The sequence below is a fragment of the Sarcophilus harrisii genome, chromosome 2 (assembly GCF_902635505.1).
Source record: "Sarcophilus harrisii chromosome 2, mSarHar1.11, whole genome shotgun sequence".
Taxonomy (NCBI): domain Eukaryota; kingdom Metazoa; phylum Chordata; class Mammalia; order Dasyuromorphia; family Dasyuridae; genus Sarcophilus; species Sarcophilus harrisii.
This window is the reverse complement of record NC_045427.1, coordinates 261,375,848-261,392,645: the sequence shown is the minus strand read 5'-3', so window position 1 is coordinate 261,392,645 and position 16,798 is coordinate 261,375,848. Positions and strand designations below refer to the sequence as shown.

General features: G+C 37.1%; 1 protein-coding gene across 3 annotated transcripts; it reads right to left on the bottom strand.

The window, feature by feature from the left end:
• Positions 1-8,632: 8,632 nt before the first annotated feature.
• KNSTRN (kinetochore localized astrin (SPAG5) binding protein) lies at positions 8,633-16,591 on the bottom strand. 3 transcript variants are annotated; one of them, XM_003756007.4, is made up of 9 exons: positions 16,411-16,591; positions 16,124-16,218; positions 12,753-12,870; positions 11,964-12,011; positions 11,696-11,801; positions 11,418-11,511; positions 10,548-10,609; positions 10,001-10,075; positions 8,633-9,483 (listed from the first exon to the last, which is right to left on the bottom strand). In XM_003756007.4, the coding sequence occupies exons 1-9, from the start codon at positions 16,467-16,469 to the stop codon at positions 9,352-9,354; spliced, it is 789 nt and encodes a 262-aa protein (XP_003756055.2). In that variant the 5' UTR covers positions 16,470-16,591; the 3' UTR covers positions 8,633-9,351. The 3 variants fall into 3 exon arrangements, with proteins under 3 accessions (XP_003756055.2, XP_023356273.1, XP_031807948.1); XM_023500505.2 differs by lacking the exon at positions 16,411-16,591 and having other exon boundaries at positions 16,124-16,349; XM_031952088.1 differs by lacking the exons at positions 8,633-9,483; positions 16,411-16,591 and adding an exon at positions 9,503-9,910 and having other exon boundaries at positions 16,124-16,352.
• Between the last annotated feature and the right edge of the window lie 207 nt (positions 16,592-16,798).

Sequence of the window (16,798 nt, the reverse complement as noted above, 5' to 3'; positions counted from 1 at the left end):
CACAAAAGAAATACTGAAGAAAATAGCACCTTATAAAACAAATTTGGTTAAGTGGTAAAAGAAGTATAAAAATTCGCTAAAGAAAAGAACTCCTTAAAAAGCAGCATTGGCCGAATAGAAAGAGATACAAGATTCATTGAAAAAAAATTCCTTAAAAATTAGAATTGGACAAGGGAAAATTTGAATCCATGAGACAGCAAGAAACAATGAAGTCAAAAGAATGAAAATATAAAAGAAAATGTGAAAACTCTCATTTGAAAAACAATTGATCTGGAAATTAGATTGAGAAGAGAAATAATTAAGGAATTATTGAACTACCTGAAAGTGATGATCAAAAAAAAGTCTAGATATTGTATTTCAATAAATTATAAAGGAAAGCTTTCCTTATGTCCTAGATACACAGGATAAAGTAGAAATTGAATCAACAAAGAGATCCCAAAATGACAACTCTCAGGAATATTATAACCAAATTTCTGAGCTCCCAGGTCAAGAAGAAAATATTGCAAGCAGTCAAAAAGAAACAATTCAAATAACCTAGAGGCACAGTTAGGACCAAAAGTTAGCAGCTTCCATGTTGAAGCAATGGAGGGTTTGGAATATTGGAGGGATATTCCAAAAGGCAAAAGGGCTAAGATTACAACCAAAAATAATCTATATAGAAAAAACATATATAATCCTTGAGGGAAAATGTACATTTGATGAAATAGAAAAAAAAAGAATAGAGAAATAATACAGAATAGAAAGAGAAAAAGAACAGAAAGAATAGAGAAAATTCTTCAGCATTCCTGATGAAAAGACCAGAGCTGAAAAGAAAATTTGATATTCAAACAAAAGACTCAAGAAAAGCATTAAAAGGTAAAACATGAAAGAGTAATCATAAGATACCCAATAAGGCTAAATTGTTTTCATTTCTATATGGGAAGATGATATATGTAACTCCTAAGAATTTTATCAATTATTATGGCAATTAGAATCTATAAGGACAGAAGACATGAGTGTAAGTTGATTATGGTGGGATGATCTCCAAAAAAATTGAAGGTGTGAGAAAAGAGGGATGAACTGGAAAAAGGGGGAAAGGAGAGGTAGAATGGGCAAATTTTTCTTGTGTGAAAGAGGTTTATAAGGAAGAGTTTTTTTTTTGTTTTTTTTTTTAGAGTGGAGGAGAAAATGTTGGGGGGAAAGTGAGCAATGGTTGAATCCTACAATCATCTGAACTGGTTCAAGGAGGAAACATACACACACACGCTCACTCACTTAGTTGGGTATGGACATTTATCTTACCTGATAGAGAAATAGGAGGGAGCATTATGGAAGTGGGGGAAATGATGAAAAGGAGGCAGCGGTTAGAAGCAAAACAACCTTTTGAAGAGAAATAGGTTAAAAATGAGAGATGAAGATAAACATAAGAAAATAGGATGGAGAAAAAAACACTGTAATCATAACTGTGAATGTAATGAGATGGACCCATAAAATGAAAGTGGATATCAGAATGGATCAGAAACCAGAATCCAAGAAGATGTTGTCTTACAAGAGACACACTTGAAACGGAAATGCACATACAGAATTTTTTTTAAAAAGGGCTGGAGCAGAATCTATTATGCTTCAGTTGAAGTAAAAAAGGCAAGGGTAACAATCATGATCTCAAGACAAAGCAAAAGCAATGATCTAATTTTTTTTTACAGCATTTTTTACAAAATTACAAATTTTTTGTCTGATAAAGATCTCATTTGTCAAATATATATGGAATTGAGTTAAATTTATAAATGGAACAGCCATTTCCCAATTGCTAAATGGTCAAAGGATATGTTGTTTAGTAGTTTCAGTCAAGTTTGACTCTGTGACCCTATTTGTTTTTCTTAGTGAAGATACTGGAATAGTTTGCCATTTCTTTCTCCAATTTATTTTACAGATGAGGAAACTGAGGCAAACAGGGTTAAGTGGCCATAAGGCCAGATCTGAACTGGGGAAGATTCATCTTCCTAACTTCAGACCGAGCACTCCATCCACTGCACCACTTAGCTGCCTGAAGGATTATGAACTGAATATTCTGAAGAAATCAAAGCTATTTAGTCATAGTTATATATGAATAAGTGCTCTATTGATTAGAGAAACACAAATTAAAAACAGTTCTGAGGTACCATCTTACACCTAAGTGCTGAAGAAGTTGAGGAAAAATAGGTACACCAAATACAGTTGGTGGAATTGTGATCTGGTCCAACCATTCTCTTTAACAGTAAAATGATTCAGGCCAATTCCAATAGACTTGTAATGGAAGGAGTAATTGACATCCAGAGAGAGGACTATGAGAACTGAATATGGATCACAACATAGTATTTTCATCTTTTTTGTTGCTTGCTTTTTTTTCTTTCATTTTTTTCTCTTTGATTTTATCAACAAGATAAATATGAAAATATATTTAGAAGAAAAGCATACATTAAACCTATGTTGGGTTACTTGCTATCTAGGAGAGGGGAGAGGTAGGGAAAGGAGAAAAAAATTTGGAACACAAGTTTTGCAAGGATGAATGTTGAAAACTATCTTTGCATGTATTTTGAAAAATAAAAAGCTATTATTTTTTAAATGTTATCCATATCCAGAGAGAGAACTGATAAACTCTGAGTGCAAATTTAAGAATAATTTTCTTTTTGGGGGGAGGGGGAGAGGTCATACTTCTAATATGGAAAAACGATTTCACATGTATAACTTAATGCCATCATTTAGCTTGCCTGTATGTATGGGAAGTATGGGAAGAAGAGAATTTGATACTTAAAATTTATGTAGAAAGTAATGTTAGAAAAAAAAAAGAAATGACAAAAAATTTTTTTAAAAAGATTTTTTTAAACCAACTACCACAAAGGAGGGGTTGGATAGGGCTGCCTGTGGGGTCCCTTTAAATGTAAGGTATGTGAGACCCCTAGTTTTCCAGAGTTAAGACCCAGTAAGCAAGCTGTGCCCTGAGCTTGACGTTTAACAATCAATCCTCTGTGCTGACCCTCTGGATGATCTCCTCTTACGTGGCAAAATCACGTAAGTATTTTATTATTGTTCTGAGCTCAGATAATCTCCAGACAAACTCAGTACAAGAACAAGCATACGTTTTAGTCATGCTATTCTGCTATGAATCAAACTTGTCTCATTGTTGCTATTATCCCGCATCGCTTGGGGCTCCAGCTTGCTGTGTAATCCTGTGCAGGTACTGAGATATCCCTGGACTCTGGCACCTGTGTCTAATTTCCCTCCTTCTCTGCTTGCAAGCCCTTCCCCTCACTTTGTGGATTTTGTTTTTAGTTTTTGCTTTTTGATGAGATAATTGCGTTTAAGTAATTTGCCTAGGGGTACAAAAAGTACCAAGTGTCTGAGTCTGTATTGGAATTCATAACCTCCTGACTCTGGATCCCTTACTGTATCAATTGGGTTATCTATTGGCCCCATGGTTCCCTCCATTTGAAATTTGTGTTTGATTACTGTCTCTGTTGGGGTCCAGCCATCTACAGGTTAGAAGCAAATTTGGTTCAGTTGACATTATAGAGGAGGTTAACAATGCCTATGTGCTGTAAATTTTGGGAACCAATATTTTCCAATATTTCAAAGTAATGGAGGCTGCCAGAATTGTATAAGAAAAGAGAGAATCTCAGTCCTGAAAGATTAGGCTCTTTGGTATGTTTACTATATATGGCAGCCCTTCTGTTAGGAGTTTAATTGTGCATAACTACTGCTTTCCATCTCCTTCCATTTTCCCTTTACCTTGCACCTGAAAATTTCTCTTACCCACAGCTGGGCCTATTTAAATTGAGCAGCTTGTCCCTATTTCTTGATTTGCAACTTGCGGTGACTCAAAAATAAAGTTAAGGCTTAGTCAAAGAAACCCAACCCTGTGTTCCAAAAAAAAAAAAAAAAAGGAAAAAAAAAAAAAAAAAGGAAAAAAAAAAAAAAAAGAGGCCTCTTGTTTTTAAATAGCTACCTAGGCTAGGACTAAGAAATCTGAGCCTGATAACCCAGCACCTGGCATTCCATATACTAATAAGAAATTTATTTGTTCTGTCTTGTTTCTTTATTCTTAATCTGGAAATTTTGTTATCAGTCCTGAGAGAAAGGAAGATGATAAACAAGATAGTGTCTATCGTGTGAGAGGCGAAAAAAATCTCTCTGGGTGACCTGTGAAGGTAGAGGAACCAGTTCAGCCTGAAGATAAACTGAATCATTTCTCTCCCCCCACCCCCCAAAAATTTAGGTCTGGCATTTAAAGTAGTTAGTAGCCCTGTGTCACATGAAATGCATATATTGATGAAAATCAGTCTGCAATAGCCAAATGGTGGAAATTCTGACAATTTATGTATTGTAAAACGTTTTTGGAATTTTCCCATTCTGGGCAGGGACTATTGGTATCTGGGGAGGGGAAGAGAGCAAGAGTATTTATTGGTAGCTTAAGAATGAGCAATGTTTTATATTTTATCGAATGTATAATTTATTCTGTTAGCACTGTATGTATTCTGTACCTAAATTCAGCTGATTTTTTCCTATGGTCTCATCAACCAAAGGAAAAAGGTTAACGAAAAGGCAAAAAATTTCCTGCTCAAGTTTCAAAATTTTCTAAATTGTTTCATTTAAGTATTTCTATTTCTGATCAAATTAGGAGTTTAGAAAGGAATACAGATAGAAGGGAATGAGATCCTTTCCTTATTTGCAGAAATTTATGGCAAAATATGGCAACTGGCAGCATGACAAACTAAGACTGAATTTGTGACTGAAGAATTAATCTGTTTAATATATATTTTCATATTGTGATGGGATTATGGTTTTAATGGTTTTTATAAATTGGAATAGCTTAATGGATTTTGAAGGGCAGAAGTATTTAGGACTGTTAAAAGTAACAGATTTTATGGAAAATGCATACAAACAACATCCAGACATCTCTTACTCTTCTCCCTTCCCTGGAGAGTGAAAAAGGAAGGTGATTTTCCCAATTAGAGAATGCTCAGTCCCAAACTGAATGAAATAAAAGTTTTTCCTGTAATAATTCCAAAAGCAAAGGGAAAGTAGTTTTGCCTTTTGAAGAACCACTTAACTCTTATATTAACTTTCCAACTCAGACTTAAGTCAAAGGCAAATTTAGAAAAATAAAGAGATTTTGAAAATGGATAGTTATGATCCTTTAATGAATGATTTGGTAAAACTTCTATTTTATCTATTTATCTATTATATCTATTTATATCTATCTATAGATATAGATATCTATTTATCTATTTTATCTATTAAATCTATTTAGAAGCAAGGTCACTTGAAACTAAAATGGACCATGCACTTATATGCAGGGTTTAGCTTGGAAAAATGAGAAAAGTTGTTGCAAAAACTTTCGGTTATAGAAGAAAATTATTTGTGAAATTGATTTAAGATTGGGAAATAAACGTGTGAATGATTGACAAAGTAGCAGTGAAGAAAAGCGTAGGATTCTTTTCCGGGCCAAGTCAGTGGGATTGATGAGATAATGATTCTCTAATTTACATGTACTTAGTACTTACTATAATTCCACAAGATTCACACCTTTAAGAGAGCATATATAAGGAGGAACTTTCAGGGCCAAAGAAGACAAGCCCACTAAAGGACAAGCCCACTAGACACACAAGCCCATTAGAAGCTCTGAGCCTCAGCCAGGATTCAGTCGAGGAGATTCACAAGCCAGAGATGGCAGCTTAAGCTCTCGGAGCCAAGACTACAGAAGGCCTCTAAGAACAACTAGCCGAGTCCCAAGTGAAGGAGATAAAATTTTGAAGGAGACAATAAAGGATTTGGACTTTAACTCCTGACTGCATTCGGGGTGATTACACTGAACTGAAACGAAGGCTGCTCCCATTAAGCCCCGCAAGAAATCTGCTCTCAGAGAACATTATATTTTAGAGAAGAATATTATACTGTAGAGCTACAAAAAAAGCCTTTAATCAAAGTCCATAGGATAAAAGGGAAAGACAAAGGGGGTTTGCATTTGTTTGCACTGATGCTGTATAAATGTCAATTAGAGGGCACTATTGAATATTAACTTTTTCTAAAAGATAATAGTAACTTTCATCCAAGTTGGGACAACAGAAAATTCTCAGCTTTGCCAATTCTCAAAATATCTAATATATGCCAAAAGGAAAACACAGAAATTAGTAGAATATTAGCAGGAAGTTTAAAATTATTTCTCATTAAAAGAAGAAAATAGGAAGATGTCTGTAAAGTTGTGAACTTCACAAGTGCTTTTTTAAAGCTTTATTTTATAAATGTTTTTATTCTTATGGATGTGTAAAGTAGCTGGAATGATGAAGTAATTATTTGAAATTTGCATTGGTTTTCTTAACTATAAAATGGGAGTAATACCATCTATCTTGCAGGGTGCTTGTAAGGATCAAATGAGCCATTTGTAAGAAATGCATTTAACAGGACTAGATTGTAGTAGGCCCCACTTCCATTCTTTTAACTCTGAATGCAAGAAGTACAGAATGCTAAATATTGATAGAGGAATGGAATGGCTTCTGTAGCTAACCTGACTCATTCAACTGCATTAATGTCATTTGGCTGGCGATTAAGATTTGTTTCATATTTTAAATTCATGATATTATTTCTATGAGTTTCTTGCATTATAATATCTTTGTATAGCAGAGCTGTTGTGGGATGAAACCTAGATTCATCTTTAGGAAATTTTTCTTTTTGACCTGAATGCTGTGATTTTATAATTTGAGAGGCAGAGGTCCCTTTTGGTTAAAGACTGTTTTAAGAATTCAAAATGCTGAGGGGGAGGGGAGAAGGAAAAAAGAAAAAAATTAAGTAAAAGATTCACAGCAGAGAACAAAAGAAAATCTAGAAGAAAGCAAAGGTAGCTTTGAAAACAATTTATATCATTAATTACATGTTTTCCTGAAACATCAATTTATTTATATTGAATTCTCTATATTATTGGGTACACAGAAAGTTTTCTTTCTTCATTTTGTATTTAAAACAAAATGCACACTCCCCCCCCCCCCCCAAAAAAAAAAATCAGTATTCACTCATGGCTGTCAAAATCTCATTGTCATTTAAAAGTTTTGTGAGACTTTGCCACATCCTCTAAAGTTTTGCACTCTAGTAAGATTATAAGGCCTTAACTCTAAAAGCTACCATGAAAGGCATATAAATGGGGGTCATTCTTACCGGAGACTTGGGATAACTCCATTTAGAGAAGAATAAAAATCACCAAGGTGAGGATGCACTCATGCTGACTGAACCACACACACATACTAAACAAGGAGGAAGGAGGAGGATAAATGTGCCTGGAGCCAGGTTGCACGCCAGAGGGAAATCTACAGTTTCCCAGAGTAGGTAATAACTCCATGAGAAGGGGGTGCAGGAAAGCTGCTGAGGTGCTCGTTACCAACTGGCTCTATGACCTCAATGAATGACAAACCAGAGGTGGGATTATGGATGCTCCCCAAGTGTCATCGATTCCTGCGAGTCTGGGAAAAGGCCTATCTGGCATGTGACTACATGAAGGGAGGGATACAATTTGAATTGGCACAAATGAGGGGATGGAGCCAGGAAGGGAATACCAAAAGAGAAGCAGCAGTGACAAATTTTGACTACCTTCAGATTCCCTTCCTCCCTGACATCACATGAGAAAAGGCTTTTGCCTTTGAAAAAGGAGCCCAAGGGTCTCAGCGGCCTCGAGTACTACTGTGGACAATTTGGGATGGGCATGGGAAGCCTGAGCTGGCTTTAATGTAGACGCATGATTCTTTTGTGGGACCTTTAATATGCTGCTTTCCTGTAAGGGTGAGTTTTTGAAGGGGGCAGCAATGCATATATATATATATATATATATATATATATATATATATATATATATATATATATATATATAGTTTAGAAAGGATGTTGGTATAAGTGATAACTCTGGGCACAACTCATATATAGTCTTGTTACAAATATTGGAAATAATTCTTAGATTAATAGTCTATTAATGGCTCAGGGAAAAATAGCCAGAGCCCAGTAAGGTCAATTCTGTGTAGAGGCACAAATTAATTTGTAAAAGATTGCTTGCTTTCATTCCTTAATGTTGAGACATACTTTTGAAGGACTTTCTCCCCAATGTCCAAGCCCAACCCCAAAGCCCCGGCTAAAGTGCACCACCTGGAGCTGGAGTGTGGAGTGCTTCACCTATCCTATTTCTTGATCTGATCATACAAGGATATTCCCTTCTCGTGGGCCTGGCCCCAGCACCTCCAAATCGCCAGACCACTATATCATCTTCTCCCTCCCCACTTCAGGCAATTGGGGTTAAGTGACTTGCTCAGGGTCACGCAGCTAGGAAGTGTTAAGTGTCTGATGTCACATTTGAACTCAGTTCTTCCTGAGGTGCTAGTGCTCTATTCATTTTCCTGAGGCGAGGTGCTCTATTCCTAGCTGTCCCCAATATATCATCTTAATTTATAATCCTTCTACAAACCTTACCATCTAGTTTGACACTGAGCCCTAATGACCTTTCATATATTATTTTTTCTCTCAAGTAAAATTTTTTTCTCTCAAGTTCTTTGAATTTCTATTTATAAACTCAGTATGTAGCATAGTACTTGGCACACACAGTGTTTAATAACTCCTTTTCCATTCTATTTTAGTGCAAAAATATTTATTTATAGACATATTTTAGCTTAAGAAAATTAAAAAAAAAATACCATCAGGCGAATTGGAACAAGATGATCCCAGTAATGCATTCATTCCAAGTCCATTATCCTAGTCGGTTATTTCACGAAGATATCAATCATCCATCTGTACACCTTCCCTCCTTGTTTAGGAAAATCTAAGTTAACCCATTTCAAATTCAGAAATGTGGCTGGAAACAGAAAGGAAGCAGTGTGGTAGACTTTATGCCATAAGATATATTTAAATCCCAACTGGGAAGGTATAACCAAAAAAATATGGTTCAAATCAGATTATGACAGCATGGGACTCAGCATCTCTTTTCTTTTAGTCCACTTTAAAACTCTTAACATTTCTAATTTCCAATCCCCACTGAAAATGATACTTTTGTTAACTCATTTCAATTTCTGATTTTACCCTCTAGCTGAATTGCTAGTTAGTGACCACAGCAAGGTAGCCCAAGGGTCCAGTTTTCCTTTCTGGATTTTAAGGCTGTCCACATACCATCCAATGATTCACATCTCTGGTTGCTTGGCTAACATAGGCTTAAAAGGCTGGAATGCTCTTCATGACAAACTTGGATTATTCCAACTTTGTTTCTGAAGATATTTTAGTTGGGACAGTAAAGGAAGTCCTGTTCTAGAAAGACTTAAAAAAATGTTCTTATAGGTTGACTTTAGCTGAAGGAACAAGCCCCCTTTCTTCTCAAAGTGCTAATAATTGTTCCATTTGCTCAAGGGCAGCTGTAAGATCATCTCTTTTGTTGTTAAATGCTGCCTGTTTTTCAAGGAAATTAGTTCTTTCCTCTTCTTCCATCTTCAACTTCACTTTCAATACCTACAAAAAAGGAGCCATTAGAAAAAAAATTCACTTGACTCTTTGGGAAATATGGCAGATGAATTTATAATTATCATTTTGTTCCACCAGGGAAGACACAAAGTGGCAATTAGCAAATTATATATGGCTGTCTTCTATATAAATAATGTGTACTCCACCATCTATAGGACAGGTTTTTTATGTCTTTTTGAGTTTTACCACCTGTGTGTTATAGAGTTGGTATGGCAAGTAAATCTAGATGATTAAATTCTTAATACTACAATGTAAACTCAATGTAGAATCTATCCTACGAATAATCCAGAATTTCAGATTCCATGCTATTATACATATTTGAAAAGTTCAAATGTATATTCAAGCTTCAAAGCTGGGAGTTCAAATGCATTGCCAAAAGATCATCAACTCCATGAGCTGCATACAACTTTTCATCCTGTGGTGATTGAGACAGAACCTTAGACAAATCATGGCTTTGGAATATGAAGAATATAAAGAGTGCAAAACCTTAAAACAACACTCGTACCTGTAATTCCTCCATCTGCTTAGTAGCTGTCTGGTTAAAAAGCTTCAGTTCATCTTTCAGACTTTCCAGGAGCAACTAACATAAAATAAGATGGAGGGCAATCTTTGGATCAGAAATTAGATCAGAAAGAAAAGTTGGATCAGAAATGTAAAGTTTACCTATTCTAGTCAAATATGTATATTAGTGTTATAAACTATTTTACTCCAAAGAGAACTTGAAAGAGCTTTTACAGTGAACAATTATCTTTTTTCAGAGGAGGAGAGAAAATCTGGTCCTTTGCATCATATAGTTCACCCCCAGAAGAAGGGAGAATTTAATAAGGGACGTGAATGAAGAAACTATATATGGGATTTAGACTTACTGATGAAAAACAGTAAATAGCTATCTACTAATTTTTAAAGAGAAATTATTTTTGGTCCAGACATTAGTATTCTCTTCTGGATAATCAAAGGTCAAATTATGCTTAGCAAGTTTAACATCATGCAAGTCTACTCTATTTTTACCATAATCAGCATATATATAGTATAGAAAATACCCAGTCCCTCACCATAGACTCCATTTGACATTTCATTTTTTGTTGCTGATTTTCCAGGATCTGTTTGCCTGTAACTGATAAGCATGTCCCCAGTGAGTGATTGATACAGAAGTTCCTGAGTCTTTATTTTCCCCCTCATCCCAATCTACCCCCAAGAAATTGAGCAACTACTATATACAACAAATTATGTTAGATACTTTGGGAAATGAAAAATTATGTTTCAATTGAGAAGACAAAATAAAATTCAAAACCTTTTGAATGCCTACTATTTCTAAGAACATAAAAACCATGCTATATGCAATGTACCAAGCAGTACAGGCAATTAATCTTACAAACAATTTACAGGTTGTTTCGCACATATCATTCTTATCTGTTATCTGCATAATTAGATAGGGCAGTGGATAGAGTAGTGGACCTGAAATCAGAAAGATGTGAGTTCAAATGCTGCCTCAGATACTTATTGGCTATGTGACCCTGGACAAATCATATAATCTGTCTGCCTCAATTTCCTCAACTGAAAAATGAAGATGATAATAGCACCAACTTTTCAGGATTGTTGTGATAACAAAATAGCAATTAATATTTCTAAACCATTTTACAAATCTTAAAGCACTATATAAGTGATAGCTATTATTTGTAAATTCATTATTAAACAAAAGCTGTTGACTCTCGCTAAAACCCCATCAGCCCAACAACCTTTCCTCCTTCTCTGCACCTATCTCCCATACTCTTGACTCTAACAGCAATGACTATGTTGAAATCTTGAGGACCAGTTATCAATGAGTTAATTACAGGAATTATGATAATGTGAGGTCCAACTCTTTCAAAGTCAGTTAACAAAGAAACTCTGGAAGCTTTCATAGAAGGGCACAGGGCTCTCACCTGGGTCAATATTACCACTCTCCAAAATTGCCAAGTAGCTATCCTGAGATTTCTCCAGCAGCTCCACCTTTTGAGTCAGCACTTTCAACTCTTCCTGTGAGATCACAAGGTTTCCAATCAGTCCCACCTTCCAGACATGGCCTCTACAATTTCTCCTACTTTGGCTAGGTGTGGCCCAAGCCTCCCCTCCTTCATATCTGCTCTGGGAAACCTTGTGTCTTTGGGTTACTCAAAGGATCATCCCTTAGGATTCCTGTTCCACAGGACTGGCTTCTTACCTGGCTTTCAGTCAGCTTTAGTTGCAACTGCCTGTTAACTGTCTCCAACAACTGGTTTTTCTCTTTGAGCTCTTCCTCAGCTTTCTGTTGATTTAATGGTTTGTAGCTGCAATGATAATTTGAATCTAAATTATTCTTTCTTAAAAAAAAAAAAGCTAAAAACACTTTCTAGTTGCTAGAAATGACAGCACTGTTTAGCACTGTGACACTAGAATAAAAGGACACTAAATTTGAAAACAAAAGCAGTTTCATTTGCCCCAAGATTTACCTCTTTTTAATGCTCTTCTTAATAGCAGGATCCATAGTCTTCAGCTGCCTAGAGAGATAACAATACAGAAATAAAACAGTGAACAACCTGAGTGTCATTTGCATTGAGAATCATTGACTATTAAAGCTGTAAGGGTCCTTTAGCAATCATTTAACTCTTCCTTACTGTGGATAGAATAGAAACAAGCACAGAGACCCTTACAGTCTGTAGGAAAAATTGGGGACTATAAGCCATACCAGTGTTATTAAAGGGTCTTTCTCCCAGGTCCTCCAAATTTATTTCTAACCATCTCCAAACCTCAGGGCTAAAGTAAAACATTATTTATTTCAGCTCAGACTATTAGAAGGTCTGTGTTAGAAAGAATTCTGAATTTTCTACAATAAAGGGAAATGGGCTATCAAAACCTCAAAAACAAACCATCCCATTACTCTTAAGACGAGTTTAACTTAAAAGTTATGACTCCATTCAAACAAGCATGGCTTACTAATTGGTTTATTTCCAGTTCCATTATAGTATGTTATAGCTACTTTTTGGTAAGAACATGTAAAAGGTTGTGACGAAAAGGGAAAGGAAAGCTTCCAAACACCTGTTATAGATTTCAATTTGTTTTTTCCAGAACAGACCAACAAAGAGATTTGAGGGACTGTGAAATGACATCTCAACAGCAGTGTGCAGTAATTCACATGTCATATTCTACTGAAAACTTTCTTTTCAGTTGTGGTTCATTAGAGTCATTTCTACCAAATTATGCATTTGAGTGCAATAGTCTATTTCTATCTATGTTCTTACCTCTGCTTGGTGATTTTGTACAATTCATTTTCTGGGCCTGCTGAGTTGAGAGGTTTGTGGAGTTCCTCTTTGGACTTCTGAGGTATCTTACTCTTAGAAGCACCCCGACAATGTGTTTCTATGAAAGGAATTTTTTTTTATAAACCTTTCTTATTTTCAAAACATATGCATGGATAATTTGACAATATTGACCCTTGCATAGCCTTGTGTTTCAGATTTTCTCCTCCTTCCCTCCACCTTCTCCTCTAGATGGCAAGCAATTCAATATACGTTAAACATGTTAAAATATGTTAAATCCAATATGTATAAACATATTTATACAATTCTCTTGCTGCACAGGAAAAATCAGTTCAAAAAAATAAATGAGTAAATAAACAAAATGGAAGCTAACAACAACAAAAAGGGTGAAAATGTAATATTGTGATCCACAGTTCCCACAGTCCTCTCTGGGTACAGATGGCTCTCTTCATCACAAGATTATTGAGACTGGCATCTTATCGATGGAAAGAGCCATGTTCCTCAGAATTGATTGTTGTTATAATATTGATTTTGTCATGTGCAATGATTTTCTGGTTCTGCTCATTTCACTTAGCATCAGTCCATCCATGTAAGTCTCTCCAGGCCTCTCTGAAATCACCCTGCTGGTCATTTCTTATAGAATAATAATATTCCATAACATTCATATACCATAACTTATTCGGCCATTCCCAACTGATGGGCATCCACTCAGTTTCCAGTTTCTTGCCACTACAAAAAGGGCTGCCACAAACATTTTTGCATATGTGGGTCCGAAAGGAAAATTAAAGAGGGTGAAAACCCAACCGATATGACCCAGTTTTAATTCAAATCTTCATGGTCAGTATTTTAATCCAAATTTCCATGTCCTAATTGAGCCAACCTCATTCTATGAAAAGCAGCTTTGAGTCACTACATTTTAATCTGCTTGGAGTAAAAAAAAGACCATATTACTTGAGAGTACTTGAACTCTGTGAAGCTCATTTGAGGATTTCCAAGATTGGAAGAAAGAGAGGATATAAATGTAACTAGGTGGTTAATATATGCAAAAGGAATGGAGATGAGGAGTTAAAATATTAGCTTAAACTCCCTAATTACACAATAGCTATATCTCATAACTAGCTGGGACTATTTCATGGATCTTAGCCACTTTGTTCCTTTTTTTTTTTTTTTTTGCGCTGAGGCAATTGGGTTAAGTGACTTGCCCAGGGTCACATAGCCAGGAAGTGTTAAGTGTCCCAGGCCAAATTTGAACTCAGGTCCTCCTGACTTCAGGGATGGTACTCTATCCACTACACCAACTAGCTGCCCCTCACTTCATTCATTTGAATTTTTTAAAACACTTTTTTTATATTAACTTTATTATTAAACACTTTAAAAACATTTTTAAAGCAGAGACTTTTGCAATTTTTTTTTCCAGTTCCAAATTTTCTCCCTCACTGTATCTACTTCCCCCCAACCATTGAGAAGTAAAGAAAAACAAAATCCATTACAAATACATATTTATACAAATTTCCCTACTAACCTTGTTCCAAAAGAGAAAAAAAGGAAAAATACTCTTCAATCTGTATTTTGAATCAATTTATTATCTTTCTGGATGTAGATACTATTTTTTGTGATGAGTCCTTCTGGAATTGTGGTGGGTTATTGTTGGTCAGAGTTTGGTTATCTTTACTGTTACTGGATAGATTTTCCTAGTTCTGCTCATTTCATTTTACATCAGTTCATACACAGAAGTGGGATCCAGAACCTTTCCATTCACATGATCAGCGCCCTAATTCTTTTTTTTTTTTAAAGTAACTTTTATTTTTCCAAATATATACAAAGAAAGAACTCTGGGAGATGACTAAAAACCATTACATTGAATTCCCAATCCCTATATTTATGCCCACCTGCATTTTTGATTTCCTTCACAAGCTAATTGTACAATGTTTCAGAATCTGATTCTTTTTGTACAGCAAAATAACGGTTTGGTCATGTATACTTATTGTGTATCTAATTTATATTTTAATATATTTAACATCTACTGGTCATCCTGCCATCTGGGGGAGGGGGTGGGAGGGTAAGAGGTGAAAAATTGGAACAAGAGGTTTGGCAATAGTTTTTTTTTTTTAATTTAATAGCCTTTTATTTATAGGATATATGCATGGGTAACTTTACAGCATTAACAATTGGAGGTTTGGCAATTGTTAATGCTGTAAAGTTACCCATACATGTAACCTGGAAATAAAAGGCTATTAAATTAAAAAAAAAATATCAGCACCCTAATTCAAGTTCATGTCATCTTTCACTGCACTATCACAGTAGCTTCCTAACTGGTCTTCCATCATCCAGTCAAGTGTCCTAGCCTGCAATTTGAAGGCTTTTCTTTTTTCCCTTTTTTCAAAATCAGGACAACTGTTACTTTCAGTTCTATGGCACCCCTCTAACTTTCCAAAATTTTTCAAAGATATATTTATTGAGCACTTCCCCCAATTTTTTTTCAGCCTTGGCTCGGTTGTCCGAGCCTTGGGACTTGAGGGGAGACAGATGTTTTCTTATACTCAAATGCCTTATTTATCTTCAATTTCCACTCCATATTAACCGTGTTAGTTCCAGTTCTATCCCATCTATATTTATACAGGTACGTAAGTGCCACTCTTCAGGATTTATCCTCGTCTTACACCTTTAGCATGTCTTTTAAAATTCTAAGTCAGGAGGTCCTCGGTACATCCACACTGACTCCTTCTTTTTCGGGCGCTTTGCAAAAGCGCTGTGCTAAGGGCTAGAGCTGCAAAAACAACAACAACAAAAACCTGTCCCTGCTTTCCAGACTCATGCTGGAGAGGAGGAGAACAAATCAGGAAGCGTTTCCTGCCAAAGAAAATTCATATTTGATTTTGGAAGCGATAGGGAGTTTACTGAAGAGGAGAAATTTATGTCAGGGAGATTAACTAGGAAATCGCGGCAATAATCCAGTTGTAAGGAAAAGGAAGAGAGAAAAGGGAGCAGAAAACAACTAATGGAATAGTAGCAAACGCCAAAGTCCTTTAAAAGACCTTCCCTAACTCCTCTAAAGAAGCAATGTGGCTTCAGACATGTCCTAGCAGCGCGGCTCTGGGCAACTCACTTCCACCTCTATATAAATGAGTTATTGTTATTTACCCGCCGCTACGCCTTCTCTTATTACAGCCCCTCCCCCCCGTATTTATGCAAATTCTACCACAAGACCTAAAACTGAATATTTAAATTTCAACTCGGAGAGGGCGGGCATTTGCTTCGTTAGTGTCCCCCTGGCTGTAGGGCGGCGCGCAGCGCCCCGCCGGCAACCCCGAGCGAGTCAGAGAAGCCGGGCCCGCGCTGACCCCGTCACTCACCCCCTGGCTGGCCGCCGCCCGACGCCGCCGAGGGGACCGAGCAGGTGAACGCTGACCTCGCAGTGCTGGCTTTCGCAGCGGGGCCGGGCTGGAGTCTGAAGTGAACGGGGCTCCATTGGAAGCCAAGCCCAAGGTCCTGGGACCCCGGCCGGCTGCCCATGCGGGATGGCCCCCGGAACCCCTTCGGAACCCCGGAGCCTCCTTACCCCGTCACCGCGCCTCCCACCCCGCCCCCCCCAGTCGCCTCAGACTCCGGGGCCCCCCTTCCCCCTCCCAACTCTCTCTACCCGGGACGCTCAAGTGCTGAGGCCGAATCTCCCGCTCCCAGTCTGGACCCGCTCTCCATCACCACTCCAGACTCAAACCGCCAGCCGCACGCGCCTCCGTTATTTCAAATAGAAACTTCCCGTGGAAGGGGGCGGGGCGCACTCTTAAGGCCGGGCGCCTGCCATAGTGTACGGAAGGAGCCCGTACGAAAACGGAACGGAAGTTCAGGGCGCAGCCATGTTGTACGGCAGGTGAGGTCTCAGGAACGTTGTGAAAGGTTGGAGACTGACCAGCGCGTAGTATATCCAATTGGAAGGGACACTTCGGTCGTCGATTTAGAACGGAAGAAGGCCTTGGGGTATGGGCGTGGTCATTTTAGAAATCACATGGTTATAATGATTTTCAGTT